Source organism: Medicago truncatula, chromosome 5 (assembly GCF_003473485.1).
Source record: "Medicago truncatula cultivar Jemalong A17 chromosome 5, MtrunA17r5.0-ANR, whole genome shotgun sequence".
NCBI lineage: Eukaryota > Viridiplantae > Streptophyta > Magnoliopsida > Fabales > Fabaceae > Medicago > Medicago truncatula.
In genome coordinates this window covers 11,281,959-11,300,734 of record NC_053046.1, presented here as the reverse complement: position 1 = coordinate 11,300,734, position 18,776 = coordinate 11,281,959, and the positions used below count along the sequence as shown (strand labels likewise).

Genomic DNA, 18,776 nt, shown 5'->3' with positions numbered 1-18,776 from the left:
TGTCGCTGGTTTCATTTTTTACTGTCAAAGTATTGAACAAAATTATTGGACTTCTGCGGCAGGAGATCAAGATCAGTTCATAATCATTTTATTGTCATGATGATGAGTAATCTCTTTAAGTTTATTCTTTAATTCACATTTTGAAATAAATAAATTTTATTTTATTCATTTATTTATCATTTTAAAATAATATATCAATCATTATTTGTTAATTATACTCTTAATTGTACCTAATAAATAATGATTGACATTTTCCGTCTTTGTTGCGCTCTTGGATTATGGAATGTGTTACAACAGCTACGACATCAGTGCTAGTAAATGGTTGTCCGACTGATGAGTTTCATTTTGAGAGAGGACTCCGCCAAGGGGACCCTCTCTCCCCATTTTTGTTTCTGTTAGCTGCGGAAGGTCTTAATGTTATGATGTCAACGGTTGTTACAAATGGTATGTTCACGCCTTATACTGCTGGAACGCATGAATGTGTGTCAGTGTCCCATCTACAGTTTGCTGACGACACATTATTGATTGGTGTCAAGTCTTGGGCTAATGTGCGGGCACTGAAGGCAGTCCTATTGTTATTTGAAGGTGTCTCAGGTTTGAAAGTTAACTTCCACAAAAGTATGTTGTTTGGTATGAGTATTAATGAGTCCTGGCTTCATGAGGCAGCAGTGGTAATGCATTGTAGGCACGGTCGGTTACCTTTCATTTACTTAGGTTTGCCTATTGGTGGGGATCCTCGTAAACTTCAATTTTGGTACCCGTTGGTTGAGAAAATTCGTCGGCGATTAACTGGATGGAAGTGTAAAAATCTATCTTTGGGTGGTCGGTTGGTTTTGCTAAAGTCCGTTCTGTCGTCCATTCCGGTTTATTTCCTTTCTTTCTTCAAAGCTCCCTCAGGTATCATTTCTACCCTTGACTCTTTGTTTATTAATTTTTTTTGGGGTGGTGGTGAGGATTCTAGGAAAATTTCTTGGATTAAGTGGGATAATATTTGTTTGAAAAAGGAGAATGGAGGTTTGGGGGTGAAAAGGTTACGGGAATTTAATATTTCTTTATTGGGAAAATGGGTTTGGAGGGTGTTGGAGGATAGGGATAGTTTGTGGAATGTGGTGTTGCGTGCAAAATACGGAGAGGTTGGTGGGAGGGTGCGGTTTTGTGAGGGAGTTGGGTCTATCTAGTGGCGTCATTTAAACCAAATTAGAGCTGGTGTGGGGGTGGCGGAGTCTACGTGGTTGGTTGATAACATAGTGAGGAAGGTAGGAGATGGGCGTACCACCATGTTTTGGGAGGATCCTTGGTTGTTAGATGTTCCTTTAGCTACATCTTTTTCTAGACTTTTTGAGTTGTCGGAAAATAAAGGGGTCACAGTGAGGGAGATGTTTTTGTTGGGGTGGGGGGCTGCTGGAGGTGTGTGGAGGTGGAAAAGGAGATTATTTGCTTGGGAGGAAGAGTTGGTGGGGAAGTGTGTGGAGCGATTGGCTAACTTTGTTTTGCAGGTGGACATGTCTGATAGGTGGGTTTGGAGACTCCACTCATCACAAATATATTCGGTGCATTCAGCTTACTCTTATCTAACAGCGGTGGACAACAACATCACTGCAGAGTTTGGTCAATTTTTATGGCTTAAAGCGGTTCCTTTAAAAGTTAATATTTTTGTTTGGCGTCTCTTTCTGAATAGACTTGCTACAAAGGACAACCTTCGCAAGAGGAATGTCCTTGAGGCTACTAATGTTTCTTGCGCGGCCTTGTGTGGTAAGGAGGAGGAAAGGGACCATTTGTTTTTTCAATGTGACTATTATGGTCGGTTATGGCTCTTGATTTCGAATTGGCTTGGTTTTGTTACGGTGCTACACGGAAATTTAACAACACATGCTAATCAGTTTTGTGCTCTTGGAGGTTTCTCAAGGAAGTCTATGAAAGCTTTTACTATTATTTGGATTTCGGTCTTATTTGTTATTTGGAAAGATCGTAACAGGAGGATTTTTCAGCATCATTTGGATCATCTTGAAGCTCTCCTTGAAAGGGTTAAACTTCAAACTTATTGGTGGTTGAAAGCAACCTTCATCACCTTTACTTTCGATTATCCTTTTTGGAGACAAAATCCTTCCTGTTGCTTACAGTCTGTCTTGTAATCTCTGTTTTTGTTTCTGATTTAAGGCTGTGTTAGCCTTTCTGTATTGTAATTAACTTGTTTCAGCTTCCTTAGGCACACCTTGTGCTTGAGAGACTGATTGCTTCTTTAATATATTTCATTTAGTCTCTTCAAAAAAAAAATAGTGGATCATTATTCAAACAACACCTAAAAATTAAAATAAAAAAGGGGGAGTTTTTCATTTGATTTGATTTTATATTTATGAATTCGCAATATTTTTTTTTGGTGGTGTCCAGGGTTCGAATCTCAGATATTGTATATATTATACATTGTCCTTGCCAACTGAGTTAAACATACGGAAAAGAATTCACAATATATTACACAACCAAAAATTACTTGAGCAACTCATTTTGAACATTATTTTTTTAATAAAAAATCACTTAAAGAATCTAAAGTTTCATTTTGCAACTTCTCTATCCTAGTGAAACACCAACATTACTCGTTGCCTTTCCTTGGAGACCTTTTCTGTGAATGCTAGGCGTAACAAATACTATTCAAATAAAGGTTAAAAAGAATTATTCCAACTACAAGTGTTCAAGAGCTTTTGAGAAAGAGTAAACACCTAATTTAGTCTACTTGGAGTAATACTTTCTTATTTAATTCTTGAGTATATAAAAATGTAATTAAATATTAACATCAAAAATAGAATATATAAAAATTGTTACGTTAATTTGTAGCATCTTGAGAAGAGTTGAGTAAAATAAAAATCCATCTTGACACTAGATATTAAAACGACATATATTAAAAGAGACAAAAAAAAAATGAATTAAAAGAAGCAAAGTTGACAAATATCACTATTTAAGTGAAGTAGATGTGTGTTTGAATGAATGATTGGCGGACAAAAATTTAAATAAGTATATGATTTCATAAAATTAATTTAGTCAAAATAACCTCAAGAAGTATTATTAGTATAGTTTTTTTATTATGCGTAAATTTACATATGATAATAAATTTAAAATAATAAAATTTTATTAGAACTTATATATTTTACATTAAGGATATAACTTTTTAATAAATAATTGTTCTTTTTCAATAAAAAGTTCATGAATATCACAAATTATTCCAAAATCCCTCATTATACCTGAACCAATCCTCCAAGTAATATGTTGTAAAAAATCATCCCACTCCAAACCCATGCCCTTCTTCAACCAAAGAAAAAACCAATGCCCTTCCAATTGGCTCTCATCATGTAGGTCATATTAACATTTCTCATATTTCACAATCCTAATCCTCCATACTACTTTGACACTATGTGAATAGTTTTTGTCAATATATCTTATATTTTGCTTTGTATTTTCCCCCAAAAACTACATTGGATAAAATACATATACCGTATTTTTTCTTCTTCTTATATTTGAAACTATAGTATATAGTAAGAGTGTTTAAATCCAACCCGATCCAATAAAATCCGTTCAAAATCAATTTTTTTTGAGATATTTAGAGCAATAACTTTTTTTACAATTTGGATAACCTAAAAATTGATCTTAAATTTGGATAACCTATAACTAGTCCAAATTAAACCGCGTCAAATCATATCAGATCATATTTTTTAAAGAATCATTCAAACTAAATTAAACCATGATTGCTTTAATTTTTATTTGATCCAAACAAAAAATAAATACTTTAATTTTTAGTTAGGATGATTTTCTATCTCATGATTGAACTAGACTACACCGCAAACACCCCTATATACACCATGTTTATGTGCAACTCTCAAGACTAAAGAGTAATTTAACTAGAAATGGCAAAGTGTGTTAGCCAACCATGTCTCATCTCACCATTTATTCATCCTAAGGGGGTGGGGTGGGTTATAGCTATAGAGTTGAAAATCACACCCCTACCATTTTTTTTTTACCGCGGGTTGGTAGTTAGGCTTATTTGATTTATTGATTCTCTAAATAATTTTAAATTTTTATTTTGGTCCTATAATCAATAAAACGTATTTTTTAGTTCTTCATATTTTTCTCCGTTTATCAAATAAATTGTGACAGTTAATTTAACTTCAAATGTCTATAATGAACCAAACTTAAAAATGATCCATCATAAACCTTATTAATTTTGTTAATTTTAATCCTTTAATTAGTTATCATAAAAGGACCGTTAGATCTTCATCTTCTTCTTGTTTATGATCTAAAAAAAAATTCCAAAAAATAATAATTGATTCCATTACTCTTATGGAAGGGACACGTGAGGTTTGTCTTCTTCATCTTCCATTTTCAATACGAGATGCAGCAAATGATTTTCAACACCAGACATTTGCATTCTCCAAAAAAATGTAACCAAAAATCACCCATTTTACTCTTTCCTTTTAGAACAATCACTGCAACAACAATCTCAGATCTACAACAATTTCATTTTTTCGTTCATTCATTCATTTCATAAATGGAAGAGTAAAATTAACAACAATCTTCATTCATTTTCGTTCACCCATTTTCAGATCCAATTTACTCTTCCCACATCAAAATCAATTTCAGATCCAGAGAGGGAGAAAAAGAAAACGAAATTGACGTGAAAATTGAGCAAAAAGGGTTTGGTGGGTTTGTGTTTGGGTTCTTGGTTTGATTTTACTGGAATTTTTATTTGTTTCCTCCACTGATGAACACTGTTAAATCTTGAAATTGTGTCATGTAATTGGCGTACTGCAAGAGAAGAACAAAAAAAGCATAACTTGAATTTGGTTTGGTTTTACTTTTGAGCTTTTCCTTGAATATTGGAAAATGGTTGTTGTCTTTCAAGCGATGAGTTTCTACGGTTAGGATTTTGATTTGCAAGGTTGGGACTTTTGTATTTTCGAAGCATGATTGGTCTATCCTGAGTATATTTTGTTTTCATGATAGATCACACATTATTGGATTTTTTATAAGCATGATTTTTCTGGAATTTTTTAATTGATATTGGTGAAGATGACGAAGAAGTTGAATTTTTTCTGGGTTTGTTTATTTGTATGAATGTATAAATATGATTGATGAAGATGAAAATATAGAAGATGAAGAAAAGGAAAAAAATTAGGTGTTGGTGGTATGTAGTAAGATAAAATAGACCTGTCTAATCCAATCATTCTTTTTTTTTTTTTTTAAAAAAAAGATCAAATGGTTTAAATTATAATAATTAATAGGATCTATGGTGGACCACTCTTAAGGTTGGTCCACCATAGCATGATTTGGGGTTGAAGTTAACTATGGCAAACGGAGGAAAATCTAAGGACCAAAAGGTACATCTTCCGGTCACTAATATAAGCAAAAATTCATTTTGTAGATACATTCAATTAATGATGTATGTGACATATAATAAAGACCACATACATCATTAATTGAATGTATCTAAAAAGTGAATTTTTGCTTATATTAGTGACCGAGGGGTATATGTTTTATTAATTGTGGGACTAAAATGAAAACTTAAAATTATTTAGGGAACCAATGGATAAAATAAGTGTAATTTATTTGTCCACAAAATGATGTAAACTTATTCAATGAAGATTTTAAAAGAACATGCTTTTTTGGGCCATAAAGTGCCAAGTAAGTTATTAAAAATAAATACTCCCTCCGTCCCATAATATAAGCAAAAAAAACACATTTTCTTTGTCCCAAAATATAAGTAAAAAAGACAAACTTTTATCTTTTCCAAGATTTTTTTTGTTTATTCTCATAAAATTAAATGCAAATTACATTCAATTTTCTCTTTCTTTCATTTTTTCCATAACCAATAGCCAATGAAAATTGTTTTTACATCTTCCTATAAAACTTTTTTCAAAGAAAACACAAAAAATTATACTCCAAATTCTCATGTGTTAGTTTACTTAATAAGTGTGATTTTTTTTTTTTGCTTATAATTTAGGACGGAAGGAGTAAATAAATAAGAAAAATGGCTTTTTAAACAATGTCCCGACCGGGGCAGGCCAACTAGTGTTGGCGAGTTCAAAACTTCAACTCGCTCTTGCCAAAAATAACAGGTTAAATGAGTTGATCAGTCAGGCCAACCCTGTTATGCCATCCCTAACTTTAACCAATTAAAAATGTTCTTAGCAACTATATAAATCTATAAGATTATCACTTTATTATTGGCAATGAAAATATTCCAAAAACAGCCTTCCAAATTCATACTAAAACATCAAACATGAAGTATGGTTTTCAGTTGGCAAACAACGAGCCAATACATTAAATTAAAGTAAAACATTGGGATCTATGGTACCCCATTGCATGTATTTGAGACTTTATGCGAGCTTTCTGTGATGAAGGGTACCTTAGACCCTGTTCCCAAACTATTCAACACAACAGATATAAATTACTAAAATCAGATATTAAAAAGCAGTCTCTGATTTTAGAGCAAAACATTAGTTATGTTTCCTAGGATAAAGATATTTCACAATTCACAGTAAGCCTGGTCCCAATTCAACATTTAATATATTATGGTTTCTATAAGCTCTTGAAGTGGAGCCAGTTCCTTTTTGTCAATCAGCCCAAACTCCTACAAAAATAATAACAATAGTTTTTTAGATTAATTTTTATGCCGACGGTGTAATTTTTATGCTAGAGTAAATAAATCATAATAAAGAATGCAAGACTTACACAAGTGAAGAGTATAAAATGTTTGAAGCATGTGTTCAGATGGGCCTCTTCTTTGAGGCTCACAATTTTCTGAAAGTGAGAATGATATATATGAGCATATACACGGAACAGCCGCTTAAATATTGTCTTCACAACATCCTTAAAGTTGGTAGGAAATGGAGAGCCTGCATGATTCCATAGGACATACAACAAGAATGAAATGATGATCATGATGAGAGAGTCCAATTATCTTTAAGCAAATGTGAAGTATTTACCAAGCTTCTGAGGGAATATGGATTCATCATCAAGCTGCGATTCAATCCAGTCCATAAGATACTCTACATATTTTGGAGCAGAAACCTCAATAGGTTTTTTAATTTGCACACCATCTGCCCATCTATACTCATACCTAGAGTTTTTCATGTAATAGACAAGATAAGAACTACAAATCTATACAGATAGGATTCAGTAATGCGAAATTATAACTGTTTATTTAAAAATCAGTGGGTGAGATTTTAACAACTTCATAGCTTATCACAATATCAACAGTAACTCACTTCATCCTCAAAATGCATCCCTTCTTTAAAGGAGCCAAGTCCGTAAAAATTTAGAACAGAATACAGATGAATTTAGAATGAATCAGTGACTGGAAATATCATTATCATCGGCATTAAAGGAATGCTGTTCTTTATAAGGAATTTTTTTTGGAAATGGAGTAATTTGAAATACTTTCTGAAAGGCCGCTTCTAAGTCGATAAACACACTTATTACCAAATAATAAACACTCCTAAATACTGTCTAGATTCTAGAAACTGGACAACTGGCATGAAATTTAAAACTACAATGATTTTGGAGAAACACAAAACAAAACAAAAGAATGAGCACTCCATTATCGAAAAATGGTAACTTCAAAATCTCTAAGCAAAATGAGTTTTTTTCCTTCACGAAAAATAGTGTTAATTAATACACAGGGCATTAAATTAAAACAGGTACAAACCAAAAAATGTGACAGATAATCAAGATAGGATTGAATGTTGATAACTTTAATTGATCTAGGTGCCAAGTTATAAACAAATTACGAAAAGCAGCAATAATCAGAAACCAAAAATCTTCTTCTATGACTAGATACAAGGAGCCAACAATTTATGGCAAAGTGATCTAAAAGCTTTAACCAAACAATCCACCGTATTACACTTATTTTTATGATCATTTGTTTGTTACTGCAAGATATTAATACACAATCCAATCTAATTAATTTTCTATTCAACAGCTAAGATAATTGATATTTGATAGCATATCATCTGACAACATTTAAGAAATTTAAGGCAAATAACAGAAGCAATCAGTTAACTATGCATACTTGGGTCCTGCAGACATTGTGCGACAATTCTCGGGAGTACAGAACTCTGTGAGGGTGCCATAGAGCAGATTCACCTGGTTGAAAAAATCAACAGCTGAAATGTGGGCAGGAAAAAAACAAGTCAGATTAGTCTATTTAAGAATTGTATGAATATATAATTGGTGAAACTATAGAATGAAAAGCAAAAGAAAACATCAACAACAGTATACACTGCTCTTCACAGTGCATCAGAGAGAGATTGATATTTACTGTTGACAGCTAGCCACTCATTCAAATCCTCCCCGGGAGGTAGCTTTACAGCTTCCCTCAGATTTCCACTCCCTAATGTCGCATCAATGTGTTTTCTGAGCTGAGCTCCCTGCAATTAAAATATAACAGCAGAAAATTAAAACTAAAACTGCAGTAAAGAGAACTTGATAATCTTGTTCTCTGAAAGTTGGAACCATACAATACAATTCGTCAGTACAGCAATTTTCTAAAAATTAAGGATATGGCTTTTGCATGATATTAAGTAAAAAACCTAAATTATATTTATATATGTGAAAAATATGCTGTGTAACTCATAATTGTTGCTAAGGTCACTATTCAATGTTTACAAAATTTTGTCATTAATCTGCCCCTCCCCACTCATATACTCTTGCACTGTAGAATCTCCTTCTCCTCCAAGTTACAACCACACTCCTCGCATGAAATCACCCTCACCATGCCCCACCATCCCTCATCTGAAGATCGAAATTTATTAATAGAAAAAAAATAGGAAGAAAAAAAAAGCCAGCTGGCCATATTCAAACATTTTGAATTTCTACCAAAAATTTGACAGCTGATGCTGTAATCGCATATCCAATAGAGATATGGAATCTACTTTGGAGTATCTGTACATCATAAATAATATTTAAACTATAACTGCACATTTTCAAATTAACAACACAGTTGATGAAATTTTGCTTTGAAAAATACATACATATTCTATCATTAGCGTCTCCATTTGCGGGCACCTTCAGTGACTCAAAGTAGCCTCTATTGAGTCTTTTATATTGTATTTTTAAGATCAATAAAGCATGTTTTATTACAGAAACTTTCCTCCAGCTTGTAAATACTTTAAAGAGAAAAAAAGTACTTTAATGCTTAGAGAAATTTTTTACTTATTTTTTTGTTTCATTTATTTATTTTGGTCACAGTAGAATGCCTTTTGAAAACCGTATTTAAGGCAAGACACTTGGACCATTAGTTGAACGCATTGAATTTCTTCTCCACATTCCTCCTCCCCATTAATACCGGTCTTGCTTTTAGCTTCTTCTTCTTCAAAAAAAATACCGGTCTTGCTTTTCAAGTCAAGGTCGTCACTCTAAATGAAGAAAAATCTTAAAATACTAAAAATTAAAGCAAATAAATTATATTAAATCGAATATCTAAAGCCAAAATATCCCTTAGAAATAAAGGGCACCAACCTTGCTTCCAGAAGGAGTGCTTTTTTTGGGGCGGAATGTTCTCTGGTTTCTGTTGCAGAATATCTTTGTCAGGTCGAAAAACAAAAGTAGGGTGGAAGATAATCAATATAAACTGAATCAATAAAAATATTCAACATATTCTTTTGCACTGTGACAAAAGTACCAGTATCATGCAAAGTTTCACTTATACCAAATTACCAATACTGATTATTCTCTACTGCTGATACAACATTCAAATTATATAAATAAATGCATGAAAGTGGAATTAGTTACCTAGATAAGCATCAAATGTTTTAATAAAAAGTGAAGAGCATATGGTAGTGGTGATCACAACAATCCCTGTCACCACGACTGGACATCCATAAAGAAGGCAAGGAAAGGACATTGTCCAGTATAAAAATGTCTAGATGGATTTGAAATGCTATAGAAGAAGCATGGACTACCAATCAGACGAAATGACTAGGAGCTCTATCAGTGTTATCGATTGTGATCACGGAAGATAGTGGTTTGATCAAATACCGCTACACAATTGTGTGATAGCGCCGCTATTTGACAACATTTTGTACTAAATAGCATATCGTATAACAATAGCGATTTGTTCATATTCCGCTACACTATAGCACTGCTATAGCCGCCATTCAGTGATGTCAGTTGCGGATAGTGGAAAATAGCTGTATGCTCAAATTCCACTATGAAAACAGCGCTATGGAGACACTATAATATTTTGTACTAAATAAAGTATCGCAGAACAATATCAATACATTCAAATTCCGCTATGCAACAGCGCAGTAGCGCCGCTATTTAACAACATTGTGATCAATTGATATTTACAACTTCAGCATTTAAATCTGTTTCACAATAATTATGAGAATAGGTGCAAAATTCATCTCACATAGGAAATTTGTTCCCATCGGTCAGTCAAAAAGAGCCATTGAAAGGAGAAACAATATTTCAGAAAATTCATTGAATAATTGATTAATTATGCAAATCACAAATTTATTGCATCCACAGGGGGTTAGGGACAAAGAAACACAGAGAAGGGAATCAAAATATAACCCATACCCATTTGGTTGAATGTATTATAGATCGAGAAATGCTAAGAACACCCTCTTTCCATCACTCTCTCATTAGGTGAAATCCATGTGGGTCTCGCCACTTTATGTAGGACCCCTTTCCAAAGTGTGAGCCCCACAATGAGTTCACTCAATAAGAGAGTGTTGGAAAGAGAGCGGTGTAGCACTCCTCGTATAGGTTAATTGGATATCAGGATCAGCAGGACAGTGAAAAATTTAAACTAGACAAACAAGGCTCTTCCAAAAAACTTGTACTTTTTCTTCCCAAAACTTCAATAATAATTAGAAAGAATGTTCACTGCTGATGCATCAGTGGCGCCTATTACTATCCAATATTAGATTTTTTAACAATTGAACATGTAATCTATAAATTTAATCTTAATTTAAACCACTAAAATTGGAGATGCGACAAAATAAACTACACAAGAAACAAAACAATTAATTAATCAACGAAAGCGTGCACTACACGTAAAGTGAAAAACAGAAATCTACATTTAGCTACGATATCTTTTTCATAACCGTTTGAAATCGTCTAACAAACAGACACAAAGTGTCAAACTTTCACAATGCAATAACTAAAAACACAATCTTAAGAATAATTCTCTTGATCACAAGTCTTCCATGCATCACTCATGAGACAGTTTCTTAGAAAACTCATCAACACTATAAACTTGAAAGTGAGCAATTCACTTAGAGTGAAGTGAGTAATGTCAATCGCAGATAAACAAATCAACGATTGATTTGTTTATATACACATGCATAACAAATCATATAGATGGTTACAATAACAACTCTTGATTTTATCACTTTAAAGCAGCCAAATCCACTTGATTGATACTTGATCATACTAATAGCCTATTTCTATGCAAAAAAAATCCAATTTTTTTTTTTCCAAACATGTATGCAAAGTAACAATATTCACTCCAATTCAAATCAACCCAATTTCACACACTAAACAAATTTAAGAATGGATCAATCAAAGCATAACAACACTATGAACTAAACAATTAACTATTAAATATGAAGAAAAATTAAATTATTCATGCAAATTTGACTTTTGTCAAATTGAATACACAGTAGTCCAATACAATCAGAATTCAAAAAAGTTTTAATTAATTTTTGAAAACTAGAACAGATTGATGATCAGATCATAGAATAAGTATGAATAACTGAATAAGAATAAGAATCTTAAATTGAAGGGTAAGAAGTTGAAAATTGAAAAATGAAAGTAAAAATTGAAGCTTTTGATTGGTACTAACCTGCCAATACCGAAGAGGCTCATAGCTTGGGTTAGAGAGAGAGAGAGAGGAGAAGAAGAAGAGAGAGAAAAAGCGCGTTTGAGTCGAAGCGCTTTCTTTCTTCCTTCCTTCCTTCTTCTTTGTTTATTTGTTTCTTCTTCTTCACTTTCCAGTTTCGAATCTCGTTATTTATTAATTTACGTTACTACCCTTTGAACAATTTTTAATTGCGACTATATCCCTTATAAGATGACATTTGCATGATGTATGCATATAATTCATTAATATATTTTTTATAATTGAAAATGAAATTATAAAAGTAAGGAAAAAGACATTAACTTTTGTCTAAAATTTAGACCGTTTGATCTTAGTCGGACGATTAGATCCGCTCTCATTAGAGGGCTGCATGTAGTTTCGACTGCATGCAATATTAATTTTTTTTTTAGTAAAGGCAAAATTAAGCAATTTCATTCAATAATAAGGAGTACAAATAATCTGGTACATCATTGAAAATATTTCATATAAAAATGTATTATTATTAAATAGGGACAATTCTTGAAAAAAATATTTTTATCAGATACTATCAGGAATGAGATAAGAAAAAGACAGATACTCTCACACCCCAAAAAACACAAGTTACATTCCAGAATGACTAATATACCTTTTAACTAAAATAAAAATTTCAAATTAATCTAAAATAGGGTAGGATAAGGCAACTCTAGCGATAGTATGAGCAACCTTATTAGCTTGCTTTGTCTTCTGACATGTCTCACAACATAGCTATTGCGAGATGCCAATAGATCCTTACATCTATTAATAATGTCTCCTAATTCATTCTGAATTAGTTCAGAATTAACAACATCTATAACAATTTTACTATCAGACTCAAAGATAACTGAATTCATGTCTCTTTCAATAGCAAATTTTATGGCCTCTAATAGTCCTAGAGCTTCAGCTTCAGCAGGTGGCAAAGAAACAAGTTCGAAATTCGACAAACCTGAAACAAGTTATCCAACAAAATCTCGAAAACATATGCCATAACCTGTAATGGAACTATTATGAAAGAGGGCACAATCAACATTGCACTTTAGAGTTGCAGATGGAGGCTTTGTCCATGAATATGTTGTTTGTGGTGGTTGATCGAGTTTCCCAGCCCTCTGCATAAACTGTCATTCATTGAGTGAATCTAGTGCGTGTTTGACCATGAAAGACGGTGGCTGATCGACATTCTCCCAAAGTATGGAGTTACGATTCTTCCATAGAGTCCAAAGAATCATTGTCGCGAGTTGCTGTTGTTGTTGGGATAATCTATCAAAAAAATTAAACAGAAAAGTGACAAAATCATTTGCATTAGCTAGCATTTCACGAACCGTGGTGCCTAGTTGCACCAAATCCCAACATGCTGAAGCTTTTGGACACAAAGAAAACATGCATATGCGTTTCCGTCAAAACTTCGCAGCTTACACAAGATTCTTCACAGTGGACACCCTTTTGATTCAACTGAGCTCGCGTAGGTAGGCAGGTATGGGCAACACGCCATAAAAATGACCGAACTTTGTGAGGGACATGTTGTTTCCATATGAGGTTCCAATTTCGATCAAATTCGGCATTGTTAGGTTCAGACACTAAAGACATGCATAAAGAGTAGGCTGATTTAACTGAATATGAGCCATTCACCGTACAATTTCACACGGGAGTATCAACAAGAGATCTGTCCCGAAGGGGGATAGCTAGTATAGCAGAAGCATCCTGGACATTAAATATAGTGGAAATAAGTTGTGTGTTCCAAGAGACCAAATCATTATTCATGAGATCACGGACAAGAAAATTTTCCATGTTAGAAAATGGTGGGTGTATCACATTTAATTTACGAAATCTCAATAAAAGAAAAGTAAGTTTATTGTCGAAATTACCCTCCATGACTAATAATTTGGTTTTTTGGATATGCAAAAGGTTATGTTAAATGAGAGATATTTTAGATAACCTAACATTAAATAAGATGTAGCTATTAAATTTTTGTTTATATTTTGAATCTAAAAATTAAGAGACAAATACGCTATTATTAATTAATTAATCATTCGTGTTTAAATTTAATCTATAATCACACATTCTATCCATCAAATGCATTCATTCGGGCGAGTGGAGAGTGAACTAATAAGTTTTTAAATTTGATCCAATAATCACATGTTCTATCCATCATCCGCATGGCTTGACACCCAAACAAAATAAAGATTAAGACGTTCAAAATTGAGCGTAGATTAAGTGGTTGTGGTTTTCATCGGTCTGTTGCTTTTAAGCCCGAACCCACCCAAAACCCACCTATGCTCACCCATACTTTTAGCAAGGATCCACGATCCATGCACATTATTAATTAGTTTACAATATATATATTTTGGGAAGTCTTTTTTTCCAATATATCTTCAAAGAGTTGAACCTAACTCTTTCCAAGGTGGGTTATGCAAAATTTCTCTCTCTCTCTCTCTCTCTCTCTCTCTCTCTCTCTCTCTCTCTCTCTCTCTCTCTCTCTCTCTCTCTCCTCTCTCTCTCTCTCTCTCTCTCTCTCTCTCTCTCTCTCTCTCTCTCTCTCTCTCTCTCTCTCTCTCTCTCTCTCTCTCTCTCTCTCTCTCTCTCTCTCTCTCTCTCTCTCTCTCTCTCTCGTTGGAGTGTTGTGAAGAGTATGTTAGCTATTCACTTTAGAGAGTGCATATGTATTAGGGTCGTGGGATGGTTGAGGGAAGACCATGTGTTGAAACAATTTTCACATAGTGTAACTCTCTGGGTTTCATTAGATAATGATCATCTATTTTTCTTCGCTTTAGAGTTTTCATGTTATATTCTTATGTTATTTTATCTCTCACAATGTTTGTTTTTTCCAACAATTAGTATTACTAGCTTTAATTTGGTGTGGTATAAAATCTTAGTATGATTCGTGATTGCAACATGTATGATCTTCCACGGCAAAAAATAGTTTTTATACTGTAATGATATTTTTTGAGAAAGTTCTTGTCTAGGAAAGTTTTCTTATAGCTGAAATGTCAAACTTTTCAAGCCTAGTGAAACTTGACATAAAAATTTGATGGAAGAACCAATTTTGGCTTGTGAAAAATACAAGTCAAAGATGTTTTGATACTATTATGATTGCACAGGGTTCTTAAAGAAAACATTTCAAACATGGCCAAAGAGAAGTGGAAAGTACTAGATTTGAGAGCTCCGAGTAGAGTCCATATGTCTTTGGCTAAGAATATTCTTGCGAATGTAGTTGGTGCTTTGTCAACCAAGAAGTCTTGTGAGGGATAGATTAGAAATCTGCTTCGGAGAGTGCGGGTGTATTCAGGTTGTGCGGTGGTTGAGGATATTCTATAAGCTTTAACAATTTTCACACAGTGTTATTTTTTTATTATCATTAGACAATGATCACGATTTTTTCTTCACTTTGAAGTTTTTAAGTTATATTCTTGTTTTTTTTCTTCTCCATACCTATTTTTCCCAATTGGAAGCATAAAAATAAATATTTCTACTCCCAACTTATACACAAATTCTAATGGAGATATACAAGCACTTACATTAATCAAAATACTTAAAGACTAAAACTAATAATATCATTAATTAATCATATAAAATTGGAATGAAGCTACATACCATAAGATAATGTAGTTGAGAAATATGAATTAGATGAATAACAATATTAAAATTTATATGCTTTAATTTATTAATCTTTATTTTATTTTATGAGCGATAAACTTCACTTGAAACTCGCACACATAATTGTAAGGTTATGCGTTGAAATTCAGATGAAAGTGTTTAACTTAATGATGTGGATTAATTTGTTTTTGATAGATTATCTATTGATATTTTTTTTGTTGAATACAAGGGGCTATGTACCTATAAAGCAGAGTTCCAAACTCAACCAATATTATATCCAGCCTGATTGACTTTCTTTTAAACATAGGTACAAGCGATTGTTCCCGATTCATCATAGATGTTACAAAAATTCTCTATAGTGTATCCCTCATGCATCAACTTAATTGTAATCTTTTTAAGTCTGCGTACACTTGAATATTCCTAAAACCTCTACTCCAAGCATTAGCAATCTTCAATCAATGTAAATTTCCCCCAAAGTTAACTTCTAAAATATAACATGGAGTAATTTTTACAGCTAAACCAAATATAAAGCTCCGATCATCATCATCATCTCTAAGGATGCCGCCACAAGATGCCAAGTTCCCGCTCCATATGGTGGTCTTCAAATTAAGTATATTATGAAGTGCAAATGAGCTTTCAAAAACTAATCCAAACACCCACTTAATCATGTTCCTCCGACAATGCTTCTCATTGGTTAGAAGTGACGCATGGCTAAGTTTCCATAACAAAACATTGAATTCTATAAGGACCATTCCATTTCCAAATAAGATTAAAAATCTGATGCACTTAATGACCTTCCATTATTATTCTCAAGAAATACATAAGCGAAGAAGGAGGCATCAAAGTACTAATCACTTCTTCTGTTACATGATGAAGTCTCCAATTCCCTACCACATCAACATAATTAGCCACTGATCTATTAACTTCAAGCATAGGCACTTGGCTTTCCATTTATCATTCCAAAATTCCAACAAATATCCATATCCAAATCTCTAGGTTGTTGACTTTAGAAACTCGTCTCAACTCAACTTAGATTTAAGTAAACTATTATTAGAGGTGCCTATTTTTTCATAATAATTAATAGGGTTTGCACATGATAGAAAAACCTTAATTAATACTTTCTCCGTTGCAAAATACATGTCCAAGTCAACCACTTCACATATGCCAATGCACAATTTTGACCGTCAATATCTTTAATTATCTAAAGTAAAAAATTCTAAAAATTTAATATTTTGAAAATATTTGTCGAGATAAATCAAATAACATCGTACATGCTAATATTTGTATTTATACATTAGTTAAAAAGTATGGTCAAAATAAGTCAAGTGAATAGTGCACATTGCAAAAGTTAGACATATATTTTGAACCAGAGGAAATAATAACAATATTTGATGTAGATATTTGATTTGTCGGCTCAAAATCTTATGCTCATAGTTAGATGAAAACAAAAATTATGACATTGTGCTTGTTTTTCCTTATTTTGCATCCATTCTATCCCTCCAAATACTCCTTTCCAACCGAAAAGATACTACCTCTACTCTTTTGGTAAATTCCTTTGCAATCTAAACATTCATAGAACCAATAGCAGTGAAATATATCAAATCATTTCTATTGCTTATTGCTAGGATTATCTCTTCTAAGTTCTAACCATTTCTTTTTCATAGTTGAGTTACCTTAACTTCAACTTTTGCTTCTCTGCCTTTCCCGCTCACGACATATTTTAATTCCAACATTAAAATATCAACAATGAACAACATACACAACAACTAATGCAATTTGAGATGATCAGAAAATAAAGAAATTGTTGCATACTGTTTCAAATCAAATACAAAACCAGAAATCATGAATCATAATGCTTATGTAACACATGATGTCAAACCAACTAACCGGCTTCAAGATTTTCCTCAGTGTGATGATTGAAGGATTTGCAAAACTTATTGGCATGTTCCAACCATTCATCAATATCAAAGAAGCAATTGTTTTCAACGTAGGTCATACCTAATCTCTGATCACATTTCAACTTTCATTCATCATCATATATAAACAATGAATTAGTGAATAATACATGCATGGTTACCAAGAAAGCATATACATAATACGCATACAATATTTGAGAGATTGAAGGGCAAATTTATGGAAGGAAATAACAATATAGGTGTGTTAGTTTGAGAGTTTGTGGAGCAAAAAATGGTGAAACTTGAAAGTAAACTTTAAATATCCAAATATCTATTGACAGCATATTGATCAAGGGATCAATATGCATATTTGGATGATAAATTATAGTTAATATCCAAATATCTATTGACAGCATATTTGGATGTTAAAGAGTTCAATTAAGGTGTTATTAAAAAAAAAGGGTTTGTTTAACATGTGCAATATTGCACATGTTAAAGCAACTAAAAGTAGCAAGTTTTAATGATAAACAACAATTATTTAGTAATAAATTATATGTTTAATACAAAATGTACATGTTTCAATGCAAAGTTACTATTTTAATCTTCTAATATGTACAAATTTGTACATGATAGAAAACCTCATATTCTACGAAGTAAACTTCAGTTTCATATAATCTATAAATCAAAGAGAAATTCTAAAGTAGTAGTCATAAACCAAGCACCACCTTAAATAATTATGTGTAAAATATTTCTGCTTTTGACTCATTAACTTATGTTTTAGGTGTACAAGTTAGCATTTCTCTTTTTAATTTTACCAAAATAAAGTTCAAGTACGTACTACACATTGAATTTATGATTTACACTTTAATTATACTCTTTTTATACATCTTAATACTTCAATGGCGTATTGTATGTCAATTTTGTTATATTCAATTGAGAAGTTATTTGTGAGTTTCATGTTGATTTGTCTTCTACTTTACACAAATATCTTAGTTCAAGATAGAAGCTCTTATGCGTGTCCACGTCAATATCTTAGTTTGACTCTATATAAGAAAACTTAACAGAAGCTGGTGAATCATATCATAGATGATATAAATTTCAAAAGTACTGTAACTAAAAACTTAACATTTATTATTGGATATAATTTAGGCTTTAGAAAAGGGAAGCTCCTTAGCTTGCTTTATGAAAAACTGAACCTGCATTCAGTTGGCTGCAATGCATCTCACCTGATTTGGTTAAACATTACAAGTTTCACATACTTTTGTTGTTTTTCTAGTAATGTATGCACATACTCTTGATCGTTATATGCTTAAATGACTCAAATATACACTCCAGATTGTAATAATAATTGACCAAACTCGGCCTGAAATGCAACAGTAAATGACTCATAGCTACTTGAAAGCTTCAACATCAAGAGAAGAGAA

At 32.6% G+C, this 18,776-nt stretch overlaps 1 protein-coding gene across 1 annotated transcript; it reads right to left on the bottom strand.

Annotated features, from left to right (window-relative positions):
• Positions 1 to 6,206: 6,206 nt before the first annotated feature.
• LOC11416940 (MOB kinase activator-like 1A) lies at positions 6,207 to 11,992 on the bottom strand. The gene is made up of 7 exons (XM_003612585.4): positions 11,837 to 11,992; positions 9,505 to 9,553; positions 8,306 to 8,414; positions 8,057 to 8,150; positions 6,972 to 7,105; positions 6,718 to 6,881; positions 6,207 to 6,616 (listed from the first exon to the last, which is right to left on the bottom strand). The coding sequence occupies exons 1-7, from the start codon at positions 11,857 to 11,859 to the stop codon at positions 6,548 to 6,550; spliced, it is 642 nt and encodes a 213-aa protein (XP_003612633.1). The 5' UTR covers positions 11,860 to 11,992; the 3' UTR covers positions 6,207 to 6,547.
• Between the last annotated feature and the right edge of the window lie 6,784 nt (positions 11,993 to 18,776).